Source organism: Salvelinus namaycush, unplaced genomic scaffold (assembly GCF_016432855.1).
Source record: "Salvelinus namaycush isolate Seneca unplaced genomic scaffold, SaNama_1.0 Scaffold629, whole genome shotgun sequence".
NCBI classification, from domain to species: domain Eukaryota; kingdom Metazoa; phylum Chordata; class Actinopteri; order Salmoniformes; family Salmonidae; genus Salvelinus; species Salvelinus namaycush.
Window position 1 is genome coordinate 19,062 of NW_024061341.1, and position 15,939 is coordinate 35,000.

The 15,939-nt window shown below is 46.4% G+C and overlaps 1 protein-coding gene across 1 annotated transcript in view; it reads right to left on the reverse strand.

The window, feature by feature from the left end:
• Nucleotides 1–2,314: 2,314 nt before the first annotated feature.
• LOC120042176 (integral membrane protein GPR155-like) overlaps nt 2,315–15,939 on the reverse strand; it is a 23,650-nt gene continuing 10,025 nt past the window's right edge. The window contains exons 6-16 of the mRNA XM_038987045.1: nt 14,268–14,351; nt 11,600–11,720; nt 9,881–9,965; nt 9,595–9,685; nt 8,507–8,720; nt 8,250–8,327; nt 7,930–8,048; nt 7,310–7,405; nt 7,167–7,231; nt 3,689–3,826; nt 2,315–2,646 (exon numbers count right to left, since the gene is read on the reverse strand). Of these exons, the coding sequence (XP_038842973.1) occupies nt 2,328–2,646; nt 3,689–3,826; nt 7,167–7,231; nt 7,310–7,405; nt 7,930–8,048; nt 8,250–8,327; nt 8,507–8,720; nt 9,595–9,685; nt 9,881–9,965; nt 11,600–11,720; nt 14,268–14,351 (1,410 nt within the window). The 3' untranslated portion in view covers nt 2,315–2,327. The remainder of the gene's footprint in view (nt 2,647–3,688; nt 3,827–7,166; nt 7,232–7,309; nt 7,406–7,929; nt 8,049–8,249; nt 8,328–8,506; nt 8,721–9,594; nt 9,686–9,880; nt 9,966–11,599; nt 11,721–14,267; nt 14,352–15,939) is intronic.

Consider the following 15,939-nt stretch of genomic DNA (forward strand, 5'->3'; position numbering starts at 1 on the left):
GCTAAACCCACAGCACCTCATCCTACAAGGCTGAGGCAGTCAGGCTAAACCCACAGCACCTCATCCTACAAGGCTGAGGCAGTCAGGCTAAACCCACAGCATCTCATCCTACAAGGCTGAGGCAGTCAGGCTAAACCCACAGCATCTCATCCTACAAGGCTGAGGCAGTCAGGCTAAACCCACAGCACCTCATCCTGCAAGGCTGAGGCAGTCAGGCTAAACCCACAGCATCTCAGTCACTTGACATCAAGTATCTGGAGAAAAAAAGTGTTGAAGGTAGACTCTGCAAAGGATCATCATCACACACAGCGGGTCACTTCCTGCTTAAAGTCACACAGCTGGGTCACTTCCTGCTTAAAGTCAGACATCAACAACAACACAATTCCTATGTGAGGAGTCATTTAAACAAGAGCATCAGTGTTAAGTGCAAAAACTCACTAACCCTGCTTGTTAATACTCAAAGACATTTGTATCACATTGATAAAACCTCATCAGAGGACAACATACCAGAGTATGATGTCATGATATTAGGAACAATAAATAACAATGCATAGTCATGACTGATCACAACATTATTGGCATAACATGAGCATTAGAAACATTCTCCACATGTTCCACACAGAATGTGGACACGCTGTCTACTTGACCAGGCAGGACACGCTGTCTACTTGGCCAGGCAGGACATGTGTCCCATACAGAATGTGGACACGCTGTCTACTTGACCAGGCAGGACATGTGTTCCATACAGAATGTGGACATGCTGTCTACTTGACCAGGCAGGATACGCTGTCTACTTGACCAGGCAGGACATGTGTTCCATACAGAATGTGGACACGCTGTCTACTTGGCCAGGCAGGACATGTGTTCCATACAGAATGTTGACACGCTGTCTACTTGACCAGGCAGGACATGTGTTCCATACAGAATGTGGACACGCTGTCTACTTGACCAGGCAGGACATGTGTTCCATACAGAATGTGGACACGCTGTCTACTTGACCAGGCAGGACATGTGTTCCATACAGAATGTGGACACGCTGTCTACTTGACCAGGCAGGACATGTGTTCCACACAGAATGTGGACACGCTGTCTACTTGACCAGGCAGGACATGAGAACACGCTGTCTACTTGACCAGGCAGGACATGTGGACACGCTGTCTACTTGACCAGGCAGGACATGAGAACACGCTGTCTACTTGACCAGGCAGGACATGAGAACACGCTGTCTACTTGACCAGGCAGGACATGAGAACACGCTGTCTACTTGACCAGGCAGGACATGAGAACACGCTGTCTACTTGACCAGGCAGGACATGTGGACACGCTGTCTACTTGACCAGGCAGGACATGCTGTCTACTTGACCAGGCAGGACATGTGTCCCAGGAAACTATGTCAATGCATGGCCTTTAAAAACTGACTCAGCGATGATCTACAAGTGGTGTCGGAGGCCTCACCTCTCGCTTTGAACAAAATGATGTGTCACAGACAAGCTGTACCTCACCGCTAAAGCTTTGTCTTAGTTGAGCCAGATGGGCTGACAGTACTGGGTAACAGAACATAGTGGGAAAACGTCTAATCCTTCACTGACTTTCAAGTACATTACAACAGTATTACAGTAGTCTTACAACACGTCAGTTCAGTTACATAATGAAATAGTTGAATCGTCTCAGGGCAACATTTCAGCCAGTGCAGATTTCTTTATGTCATGTAAAGAAGTCTCTCTGTGATCCTGGAGCTGGTTGAGGTTGTGGATTGATTCAGCTGGGATAGTAGCTGACTCAGGATGCACACACCGGCCACTTAAATGGCACCCTATTCCCTTCATAGTGCCCTACTCTTGACCAGAGCCTGGACGCAGCCCACCATCTTTCTCTCTTCTTGGGTCCATTCAGGAGGGTGCAAACGTTACAGAAATGTTCAGATATAAATGTATGACACGGAACAGATATGATTGTCTGATATGTGGAAATGGGAATGCTAAATGGTGTCAGCTCTATCTCATTATATTTCCATCTGAACGTTTCATCTCACTGAATAGCAGTGTTGTAATATTCTAATACAGGATTTAGGAGTCACGGTTTAAGACTTAAAAATCAAGGTTTAGGACTTAGGAGTCAAGGTTTAGGACTTAAAAATCAAGGTTTAGGACTTAGGAGTCAAGGTTTAGGACTTAGGAGTCAAGGTTTAGGACTTAGGAGTCAAGGTTTAGGACTTAGGAGTCAAGGTTTAGGACTTAGGAGTCAAGGTTTAGTGACTTGACAACAACACTGCTGAATAGTAATCCCCCCCCCCCCCCCCCCCACTCCTCCCTCCTTCTCTGGGAACATCACATGGCCACAGGAGGCATACTGCTGTTCCTCTCCATCGGTGGCGTCCAGCTCCTCTCAGTGAAGCGGTAGTGTAGCAGGGGGTCGTCCCTGAAGTCAAACTGGTGTGTGACGTGTTGCAGTATCCCTCCTTGCTGGAGCTGAGCCCCATAGAGCTGGGCTTCCCCCCTGTCCCGGGCCAGACCCGCCCTCACCAGCCAGTCCACCAGATCACTGCCCAGGAAAGTGGCCTGAGTCTGGGCCTGGGATGGAGGATAAGTCCCCTGACCAGGTCTCTCCCTGGAGCGCTCCCTCTCCTGAACCCTCTCTCCCTCACACCTGCGTATCAAAGGAAGGATTCACCCACTGTCCCATTGTTCAGGCTTTCCCCAGAAGCACTAGGGTGGAGATATGGCGGAAGAGGAGAAAGGAGAACAGAGAGAAAAGGAGTGGTAGTGAGGATGAGAGTTCCGTAAGAGAAACGGGAAATCAAAAGGTGAAAAGTAGCTACCAGGATGGTGTACCACTCCAAAACCAGAACGCATTACCAGCGAAGAAGACTGTGGTAAGTTCAGTCCGTTCACAGAGTGTACAATGCAATAATGCATTTCTAAAGACAGGATTAGTGGTAGAAACATGCAGGATATTAGCTGGGGTAAAATCCTAGGCCATGCATAGAGAAGATGTAGGAGAGAACGAGTTGAACTAGTAGGTAACATGCTAGTTATGGAATACTAGATCTGCACACGCAGTAGCATTTAAGAGTCAACTGTTTCTTTTTTATTGTATTTGATTTATTTTTTATAATTTTGCCCCCTTTTTCTTCCCAATTTTGTGATATCCAAATTGGTAGTTACAGTCTTGTCCCATCGCTGCAACTCCCGTACGGACTCTGAAGAGGTGAAACACGACCCCTCCAAGCCGCACTGCATCTTGACACACTGCTCGCTTAACCCGGAAGTCAGCCGCACCAACGTGTCAGAGGAAACACAGTACAACTGGCGACCGATGTCAGCGTGCACTGCACCCGGCCCGCCACAGGAGTCGCTAGAGCGCGATGGGACAAGGACATCCCTGCCGGCCAAACCCTTCCCTAACCTGGACGACGCTGGGCCAATTGTGTGCCGCCTCATGGGTCTCCCGGTCGCGGCCGGCTGCAACACAGCCTGGGATCGAACCAGGATCTGTAGTGACGCAGCTAGCACTGTGATGGAGTGTCTTACACCGCTGGGCCACTCGAGAGACCCAAGTCAACGGTTTTAATATAAATTCTAGAGATTTGATTCTGCACCAATCAGACATGTCCTGGGTGTGAAATCATGCTACAAAAAATGATATATAAATGAAATAAATGATAATTGATGTTTATGTTGTGGCCTACCTTTTGATGGGCACTATGTCCTGAACACACTGGTCTTTATGATAGCGGACAAACTGAGTGCAGGTCAGCCTGATCTCCTCTGGAACCACAGAGGGGGGCTCCTCCCCACTCTCCCTGCCCTGCCACAGGCTCACTAACCTGGGGGACAGGACACACACAGGCCCCTTAGAGGGCAGAACAACCACATCTTCTACAGCCACACTACCTGGCTCAGGCAAGTCTGACTTCGATCAGGCCGTGTGCTGACGTTGGGACAATACAGCATACAGGAGGTGTTACTGATGTTGGGACAATACAGCATACAGGAGGTGTTACTGATGTTGGGACAATACAGCATACAGGAGGTGTTACTGATGTTGGGACAATACAGCATACAGGAGGTGTTACTGATGTTGGGACAATACAGCATACAGGAGGTGTTACTGATGTTGGGACAATACAGCAATCAGGAGGTGTTACTGATGTACAACATACAGGAGGAAGTGCTGATGTTGGGACAATACAACATACAGGAGGTGTTACTGATTTTGGGACAATACAACATACAGGAGGTGTTACTGATGTTGGGACAATACAGCATACAGGAGGTGTTACTGATGTTGGGACAATACAGCATACAGGAGGTGTTACTGATGTTGGGACAATACAGCATACAGGAGGTATTACTGATGTTGGGACAATACAGCAATCAGGAGGTGTTACTGATGTACAACATACAGGAGGAAGTGCTGATGTTGGGACAATACAGCATACCGGAGGTGTTACTGATGTACAACATACAGGAGGAAGTGCTGATGTTGGGACAATACAACATACAGGAGGTGTTACTGATGTTGGAACAATACAGCATACAGGTGTTACTGATGTTGGGACAATACAGCATACAGGAGGAAGTGCTGATGTTGGGACAATACAGCATACAGGAGGTGTTACTGATGTTGGGACAATACAGCATACCGGAGGTGTTACTGATGTTGGGACAATACAGCATACAGGAGGTGTTACTGATGTACAACATACAGGAGGAAGTGCTGATGTTGGGACAATACAGCATGCAGGAGGTGGCATGATGTTGGGACAATACAGCATACAGGAGGTGTTACTGATGTTGGGACAATACAGCATACAGGAGGTGGCATGATGTTGGGACAATACAGCATACAGGAGGTGTTACTGATGTACAACATACAGGAGGAAGTGCTGATGTTGGGACAATACAGCATACAGGAGGTGTTACTGATGTACAACATACAGGAGGAAGTGCTGATGTTGGGACAATACAACATACAGGAGGTGTTACGGATGTTGGGACAATACAACATACAGGAGGTGGCATGATGTTGGGACAATACAACATACAGGAGGTGGCATGATGTTGGGACAATACAACCCACAGGAGGAGGTGGCGTGATGTTGGGACAATACAACATACAGGAGGTGGCGTGATGTTGGGACAATACAACATACAAGAGGTGGCGTGATGTTGGGACAATACAACATACAGGAGGTGGCGTGATGTTGGGACAATACAACACACAGGAGGTGTTACTGATGTTGGGAAAATACAACATACAGGAGGTGGCGTGATGTTGGGACAATACAACATACAGGAGGTTGCGTGATTTTTGGAAAAATCACCATATAGGAGGTGGCGTGATGTTGAGACAATACAACATACAGGAGGTGGCGTGATGTTGGGACAATACAACATACAGGAGGTGTTACTGATGTTGGGACAATACAACATACAGGAGGTATTACTGATGTTGGGACAATACAACATACAGGAGGTGGCGTGATGTTGGGACAATACAACATACAGGAGGTGGCGTGATGTTGGGACAATACAACATACAGGAGGTGGCATGATGTTGGGACAATACAACATACAGGAGGTGGCATGATGTTGGGACAATACAACATACAGGAGGTGGCGTGATGTTGAGACAATACAACATACAGGAGGTAGTGTGATGTTGGGACAATACAACACACAGGAGGTGGCGTGATGTTGAGACAATACAACATACAGGAGGTAGTGTGATGTTGGGACAATACAACATACAGGAGGTGGCGTGATGTTGGGACAATACAACATACAGGAGGTGGCATGATGTTGAGACAATACAACATACAGGAGGTGGCATGATGTTGGGACAATACAACATACAGGAGGTAGTGTGATGTTGGGACAATACAACATACAGGAGGTGGCATGATGTTGGGACAATACAACATACGGGAGGTGTTACTGATGTTGGGACAATACAACATACAGGAGGTGGCGTGATGTTGGGACAATACAACATACAGGAGGTAGTGTGATGTTGGGACAATACAACATACAGGAGGTAGTGTGATGTTGGGACAATACAACACACAGGAGGTAGTGTGATGTTGGGACAATACAACACACAGGAGGTGGCGTGATGTTGGGACAATACAACATACAGGAGGTATCATGATGTTGGGACAATACAACATACAGGAGGTGGCGTGATGTTGAGACAATACAACATACAGGAGGTAGTGTGATGTTGGGACAATACAACATACAGGAGGTGGCGTGATGTTGGGACAATACAACATACAGGAGGTGGCGTGATGTTGGGACAATACAACATACAGGAGGTAGTGTGATGTTGAGACAATACAACATACAGGAGGTAGTGTGATGTTGGGACAATACAACACACAGGAGGTGGCGTGATGTTGAGACAATACAACATACAGGAGGTGGCGTGATGTTGAGACAATACAACATACAGGAGGTAGTGTGATGTTGGGACAATACAACACACAGGAGGTGGCGTGATGTTGAGACAATACAACATACAGGAGGTAGTGTGATGTTGGGACAATACAACATACAGGAGGTGGCGTGATGTTGAGACAATACAACATACAGGAGGTAGTGTGATGTTGGGACAATACAACATACAGGAGGTAGTGTGATGTTGGGACAATACAACATACAGGAGGTGGCGTGATGTTGAGACAATACAACATACAGGAGGTAGTGTGATGTTGGGACAATACAACATACAGGAGGTGGCGTGATGTTGAGACAATACAACATACAGGAGGTAGTGTGATGTTGGGACAATACAACACACAGGAGGTGGCGTGATGTTGAGACAATACAACATACAGGAGGTGGCGTGATGTTGAGACAATACAACATACAGGAGGTAGTGTGATGTTGGGACAATACAACACACAGGAGGTGGCGTGATGTTGAGACAATACAACATACAGGAGGTAGTGTGATGTTGGGACAATACAACATACAGGAGGTGGCGTGATGTTGAGACAATACAACATACAGGAGGTAGTGTGATGTTGGGACAATACAACATACAGGAGGTGGCGTGATGTTGGGACAATACAACATACAGGAGGTGGCATGATGTTGGGACAATACAACAGTCAATGATGCACTATGCTCTCTGAAGTAAGTACCTAGTTCCTAGCTCACCTCTTCTTGAATGGCAGAATGATCAGATGCTTGTCCAGGCCAAAGATACCAAACGAAATGAAGCCCTGAGAAACATGAGAGGTGAAGTAAGCAACAGTAAAATCCCTTTGTATACTCATCATCTAATAGACAGGAGAGCGTACCTGTCCATAGTTGGCCACAGCACAGAAGAACTGCAGCTCCAGGTACAGTCTACCAGGGTCCTGGTTGAACAACCACCATAGATAACTGGACAGGTTCTGGAAGACATGCGGGAGGGGGAATGAAAAGTGCACACTTCAGAGTTAACAAGGGCCGATTCAGGGAAGAGGTTCGAGATTGGAGTGAACTAGTGCACACTTCAGGGACAAGGGTAGGTAGAGAAAGGGGACACAGCCAAGCAATAAAATAATAGAATAGAGCAGTAGAACAGAATAGAACAGTAGAACAGAATAGAACAGAATAGAGCAGTAGAACAGAATAGAACAGAATAGAGCAGTAGAACAGAATAGAGCAGTAGAACAGAATAGAACAGTAGAACAGAATAGAACAGAATAGAACAGTAGAACAGAATAGAGCAGTAGAGCAGAACAGAATGGAACAGTAGAACAGAATAGAACAGAATAGAGCAGTAGAACAGAATAGAACAGTAGAACAGAATAGAACAGAATAGAACAGTAGAACAGAATAGAGCAGTAGAGCAGAACAGAATGGAACAGTAGAACAGAATAGAACAGAATAGAGCAGTAGAGCAGAACAGAACAGAGCAGTAGATAACACTCACAGCCAGCAGGGAAACTATGAGGAGTAGACACAACAGGACGTGTCTGACCAGCTGTCTGTCATCCTGGACCGGTGGACTACACTGCTGCTGCTGGGTTTCACACAGCGCCCCACACTGGCCTGGAGGGTACAGCACAACACGTCAACAGGGTTGTGTTCATTAGTGCACACCGTAGCAAAACGTTTTGCAACAGCATCACAGTGGACACAACAACAGGGACACAGTCAACTCAACAGGTCAGCACGGCCCGAAGTGTCAGCCCATAAACCTAGAACACAACTCCAGCCAGAGCTGTAGTCATTCACGTTGTGTTCCTGTACCTGTTAGAGACGTGGGAGTGTCGTTCCTGGTGGCGCCGTTGCTCATGTCGGGCACGGGCTGTGTACAGCTACAACAGTCTGGGAGGGACACACAACAACAACACACAGTTCTGAGTTATATCAAACTACTCATGTTTTTAACAATATGTTTAGGTTGGCAATTTAAGGTTTTACATACGAAGTTCGACACAAAATCCCCAGTAAACCAACGCACCCAAGTTTACAGAACTAGAACCAACAATAATGTGTGTAGCTACCACTGTTGTTGCTGGTCTCTGCTGCTGAGGGCTCCAGTGGGGGGGTCTGGTCCTCCTGGTGTCCAGGGGGCCTCAGGTCCTCTATAGTACCCGTGTTGGAGGCTCTCTCCAGGGCTTGGTAGTTCTGGTTCTCCTTGGTGCCCTGGCTGAGACCCATCAGAGAGAAACCACCTACCAAGATGCTGCAGGAGACTACTACTGCAGTACTGATGATCTGAGAGAGGGGAGAGAGAGAGAGAGAGAGAGAGAGAGGTAAAACCTTTAGGACTGGCTCCAGATCTATGTGATGTGTAAAGTGTAAAACCTTTAGGACTGGCTCCAGATCTATGTGATGTGTAAAGTGTAAAACCTTTAGGACTGGCTCCAGATCTATGTGATGTGTAAAGTGTAAAACCTTTAGCACTGGCTCCAGATCTATGTGATGTGTAAAGTGTAAAACCTTAAGGACTGGCTCCAGATCTATGTGATGTGTAAAACCTTTAGGACTGGCTCCAGATCTATGTGATGTGTAAAGTGTAAAACCTTAAGGACTGGCTCCAGATCTATGTGATGTGTAAAACCTTTAGGACTGGCTCCAGATCTATGTGATGTGTAAAGTGTAGTCAACTCAGGGAGAACTATACAGTGGATCTGTATTTCAGTAAACTAAAACCACAGGTGGCCTCACTCCTGAGCCCTGCCATAGAAGAAGGCAGAGTCTATAGGATCAGGCATCCTCTCTCCTGAGCCCTGCCATAGAAGAAGGCAGAGTCTATAGGATCAGGCATCCTCTCTCCTGAGCCCTGCCATAGAAGAAGGCAGAGTCTATAGGATCAGGCATCCTCTCTCCTGAGCCCTGCCATAGAAGAAGGCAGAGTCTATAGGATCAGGCATCCTCTCACCTGAGCCCTGCCATAGAAGGCAGAGTCTATAGGATCAGGCATCCTCTCACCTGAGCCCTGCCATAGAAGGCAGAGTCTATAGGATTCAGGCATCCTCTCACCTGAGCCCTGCCATAGAAGAAGGCAGAGTTTATAGTATCAGGCATCCTCTCACCTGAGCCCTGCCATAGAAGAAGGCAGAGTCTATAGGATCAGGCATCCTCTCACCTGAGCCCTGCCATAGAAGAATGCAGAGTCTATAGTATCAGGCATCCTCTCTCCTGCCAGGAGCAGGCCTCCAAGGATGAGGAACGGTATGCTGTGGAAGAGAACAACACTGTAAGGTTAAGTTTGAGGAACACCAACATACAACACACTGTTTCACACACACACACACACACACACACACACACACACACACACACACACACACACACACACACACACACACACACACACACACACACACACACACACACACACACACACACACACACACACACACAGGACGTACCCCCAGCCAAAGACCATGAAGACCCCAGGTGGAATCCTCAGCAAATTGTCCTTCTTGGTCAGAACCAAACAGAGAGGAATGAGACCTATAGTCAGACCCAGACAGAACCAACTCAGGGTTATTCCACAGATACTGTACAACATACCCGTCCAGACACTCACGGTACATACCCGTCCAGACACTCACGGTGCATACCCGTCCAGACACTCACGGTGCATACCCGTCCAGACACTCACGGTGCATACCCGTCCAGACACTCACGGTGCATACCAGTCCAGACACACACGGTACATACCCGTCCAGACACTCACGGTACATACCCGTCCAGACACTCACGGTACATACCAGTCCAGACACTCACGGTACATACCAGTACAGACACTCACGGTGCATACCCGTCCAGACACTCACGGTGCATACCCGTCCAGACACTCACGGTACATACCCGTCCAGACACACACGGTACATACCAGTCCAGACACACACGGTACATACCAGTCCAGACACGCGGTACATACCAGTCCAGACTCACACGGTACATACCAGTCCAGACACACACTGTACATACCAGTCCAGACACACACTGTACATACCAGTCCAGACACACACTGTACATACCAGTCCAGACACACACTGTACATACCAGTCCAGACACACACTGTACATACCAGTCCAGACACACGCGGTACATACCAGTCCAGACACACGGTACATACCAGTCCAGACACACGCGGTACATACCAGTCCAGACACACACGGTACATACCAGTCCAGACACACACTGTACATACCAGTCCAGACACACACGGTACATACCAGTCCAGACACACGGTACATACCAGTCCAGACACACACTGTACATACCAGTCCAGACACACACTGTACATACCAGTCCAGACTCACACGGTACATACCAGTCCAGACACACACTGTACATACCAGTCCAGACACACACTGTACATACCAGTCCAGACACACACGGTACATACCAGTCCAGACACACACTGTACATACCAGTCCAGACACACGGTACATACCAGTCCAGACACACACTGTACATACCAGTCCAGACTCACACGGTACATACCAGTCCAGACACACACTGTACATACCAGTCCAGACACACACTGTACATACCAGTCCAGACTCACACGGTACATACCAGTCCAGACACACACTGTACATACCAGTCCAGACACACACGGTACATACCAGTCCAGACTCACACGGTACATACCCGTCCAGACACACGGTACATACCAGTCCAGACACACGGTACATACCAGTCCAGACACACGGTACATACCCGTCCAGACTCACACGGTACATACCCGTCCAGACACTCACGGTACATACCAGTCCAGACTCACACGGTACATACCAGTCCAGACTCACACGGTACATACCAGTCCAGACTCACACGGTACATACCAGTCCAGACTCACACGGTACATACCAGTCCAGACTCACACGGTACATACCAGTCCAGACACACACGGTACATACCAGTCCAGACACACGGTACATACCAGTCCAGACTCACACGGTACATACCAGTCCAGACACACGGTACATACCAGTCCAGACTCACGGTACATACCAGTCCAGACACACACGGTACATACCAGTCCAGACTCACGGTACATACCAGCCCAGACACACGGTACATACCAGTCCAGACACACACGGTACATACCAGTCCAGACACACGGTACATACCAGTCCAGACATATGTGCTGTAGAGTGACCCATAGAGCAGTGTGAATGTCAACACCTGTCCCAAGATGTCCTCCTGCTTCACTACGAAGTTCCACAGGATCATACTGACACACACTAGGAACTACAGGGACAAGGAGAGACACATTACTATATAATAATCTGTCTGTAAACTATTGTTGGAAAAATTACTTGTGTCAAAGTAGATGTCCTAACCGACTTGCCAAAACTATAGTTTGTTAACAAGAAATTTGTGGAGTGGTTGAAAAACGAGTTTTAATGACTCAACCTAAGTGTATGTAAACTTCCGACTTCAACTGTATATAATATAGTAAACATTATGTACAGTGCCTTCGTAAAGTATTCAGACCCCTTGACTTTTTCCACATTTTGTTAAGTTAGACTTATTCTAAAATGCATTAAAAAAAATAATTAAATCCTTATAAATCGACACACAATACCCCATAATGACAAAGCGAAAAACAGGTTTTTAGAAATGTTTTCACATTTATTACAAATAAAAAACTGAAATATCTTATTTACATAAGTATTCAGACCTTTTGCTATGAGACTGGAAATTGAGCTCAGGTGCATCCTGTTTCCATTGATCATCCGTGAGATGTTTCTACAACTTGATTGAAGTCCACCTGTGGTAAATTCAATTGATTGGACATGATTTGGAAAGTCACACACCTGTCTATATAAGGTCCCACAGTTGACAGGGCATGTCAGAGCAAAAACCAAGCCGTGAGGTCGAAGGAATTGTCAATAGAGCTCCGAGACAGGATTGTGTCGAGACCTAGATCTGGGGAAGGGTACCAAAAAAAGTCTGCAGCATTGAAGGTCCCCAAGAACACAGTGGCCTCCATCATTCTTAAATGGAAATAGTTTGGAACCACCAAGACTCTTCCTAGAGCTGGCCACTCGGCCAAACTGATCAATCGGGGGAGAAGGGCCTTGGTCAGGGAGGTGACCAAGAACCCGAAGGTCACTATGACAGAGCTCCAGAGTTCCTCTGCGGAGGTGGGAGAACCTTCCAGAAGGACAACCATCTCTGCAACACTCCACCAATCAGGCCTTTATGGTAGAGCAGCCAGACAAAAGCCACTTCTCAGTAAAAGGCACATGACAGCTCGCTTGGAGTTTGCCAAAAGGCACCTAAAGATTCTCAGACCATGAGAAACAAGATTCTGATGATTCTGATGGTCTGATGAAACCAGATTGAACTCCTTGGCCTGAATGCCAAGATCCATGATCTTGATGAGATCCATGATGGAAACCTGCTCCAGAGCACTCAGGACCTCAGACTGGGGCTAAGGTTCACCTTCCAACAGGACAACGACCCTAAGCACACAGCCAAGACAATGCAGGAGTGGTACTGTATATGAAGTCTCTGAATGTCCTTGAGTGGCCCAGCCAGAGCCCGGACTTGAACCCGATCAAACATCTCTGGAGAATCCTGAAAATAGCTGTGCAGCGATGCTCCCCATCCAACCTGACAGAGCTTGAGAGGATCTGCAGAGAAGAATGTGAGAATCTCCCTAAATACAGGTGTGCCACGTTTGTAGCATCATACCCAGAAGACTCAAGGCTGTAATCGCTGTCAAAGGTGCTTCAACACAGTACTGAATAAAGAGTCTGAATACTTATGGAAATATGACATTTCTGTTTTAGTTTTTTCTAAAAACAGTTTTTGCTTTGTCATTATGGGGTATTGTGTGTAGATTGATTTGAGGCAAAAACATTTTTCATCCATTTTAGAATAAGGTTGTAATGTAACAAAATGTGGAACAAGTCAAGGGGTCTGAATACTTTCAGAAGGTACTGTATATGAAGGATATATGTAATAACCCTTTCAGAAGGTACTGTATATGAAGGATATATGTAATAACCCTTTCAGAAGGTACTGTATATGAAGGATATATGTAATAACCTTTTCAGAAGGTACTGTATATGAAGGATATATGTAATAACCCTTTCAGAAGGTACTGTATATGAAGGATATATGTAATAACCCTTTCAGAAGGTACTGTATATGAAAGATATATGTAATAACCTTTTCAGAAGGTACTGTATATGAAGGATATATGTAATAACCCTTTCAGAATGTACTGTATATGAAGGATATATGTAATAACCCTTTCAGAAGGTACTGTATATGAAGGATATATGTAATAACCCTTTCAGAAGGTACTGTATATGAAGGATATATGTAATAACCCTTTCAGAAGGTACTGTATATGAAGGATATATGTAATAACCTTATCAGAAGGTACTGTATATGAAGGATATATGTAATAACCTTATCAGAAGGTACTGTATATGAAGGTTATATGTAATAACCTTTTCAGAAGGTACTGTATATGAAGGATATATGTAATAACCCTTTCAGAAGGTACTGTATATGAAAGATATATGTAATAACCTTTTCAGAAGGTACTGTATATGAAGGATATATGTAATAACCCTTTCAGAATGTACTGTATATGAAGGATATATGTAATAACCCTTTCAGAAGGTACTGTATATGAAGGATATATGTAATAACCCTTTCAGAAGGTACTGTATATGAAGGATATATGTAATAACCTTATCAGAAGGTACTGTATATGAAGGATATATGTAATAACCCTTTCAGAAGGTACTGTATATGAAGGATATATGTAATAACCTGTGCCAGGAAGAGGTTCATGGAAAACATGTGTGGGAGCCTCTTGAACTTCTTACTGAGGAGAATGACAGCGATGGTCCACACCTACAACACAAACACTATGTGTTTCAGTGTTAAAACACAGCTTGAACACACTCAAGTTGTCAGAAGTCTTTGCAGAGTAGATTAGAATTTTAAAAAGCCATTGGTATGAATCCTCTATAATTAAAGCTGCATTCTTCACCATGGAGTCAGTAAGCCCTGACCAACACCATGGAGTCAGTAAGCCCTGACCAACACCATAGAGTCAGTAAGCCCTGATCAACACCATGGAGTCAGTAAGCCCTGACCAACACCATAGAGTCAGTAAGCCCTGATCAACACCATGGAGTCAGTAAGCCCTGATCAACACCATGGAGTCAGTAAGCCCTGACCAACACCATAGAGTCAGTAAGCCCTGATCAACACCATGGAGTCAGTAAGCCCTGACCAACACCATAGAGTCAGTAAGCCCTGACCAACACCATGGAGTCAGTAAGCCCTGACCAACACCATGGAGTCAGTAAGCCCTGACCAACACCATGGAGTCAGTAAGCCCTGATTAACCCCATGGAGTCAGTAAGCCCTGATCAACACCATGGAGTCAGTAAGCCCTGACCAACACCATAGAGTCAGTAAGCCCTGACCAACACCATGGAGTCAGTAAGCCCTGATCAACACCATGGAGTCAGTAAGCCCTGACCAACACCATAGAGTCAGTAAGCCCTGATCAACACCATGGAGTCAGTAAGCCCTGACCAACACCAAGGAGTCAGTAAGCCCTGACCAACACCATGGAGTCAGTAAGCCCTGATCAACACCATGGAGTCAGTAAGCCCTGATCAACACCATGGAGTCAGTAAGCCCTGACCAACACCATAGAGTCAGTAAGCCCTGACCAACACCATGGAGTCAGTAAGCCCTGATTAACCCCATGGAGTCAGTAAGCCCTGATCAACACCAAGGAGTCAGTAAGCCCTGATCAACACCATGGAGTCAGTAAGCCCTGATCAACACCAAGGAGTCAGTAAGCCCTGATCAACACCATAGAGTCAGTAAGCCCTGATCAACACCATGGAGTCAGTAAGCCCTGATCAACACCATAGAGTCAGTAAGCCCTGACCAACACCATGGAGTCAGTAAGCCCTGACCAACCCCATGGAGTCAGTAAGCCCTGATCAACACCATAGAGTCAGTAAGCCCTGACCAACACCATGGAGTCAGTAAGCCCTGACCAACACCATGGAGTCAGTAAGCCCTGACCAACACCATGGAGTCAGTAAGCCCTGACCAACACCATGGAGTCAGTAAGCCCTGACCAACACCATGGAGTCAGTAAGCCCTGAACAACCCCATGGAGTCAGTAAGCCCTGACCAACACCATAGAGTCAGTAAGCCCTGACCAACCCCATGCTTCAATCAGCTAAAGTCAGACAGGACCACACATGGAGGACAACCAAGCCTATTGAAAACAGTATCAACGTCTGCCTTCTTCATTGGCCTTTCATGTAGAGAGGGAGAGAGAGAGAGAGAGACAGAGACACAGAGAGAGAAACAGAGAGAGAGACAGAGACAGAGACAGAGACACAGAGAGAGACACAGAGAGAGAAACAGAGAGAGACAGAGAGAGACAGAGAGAGACAGAGAGAGACAG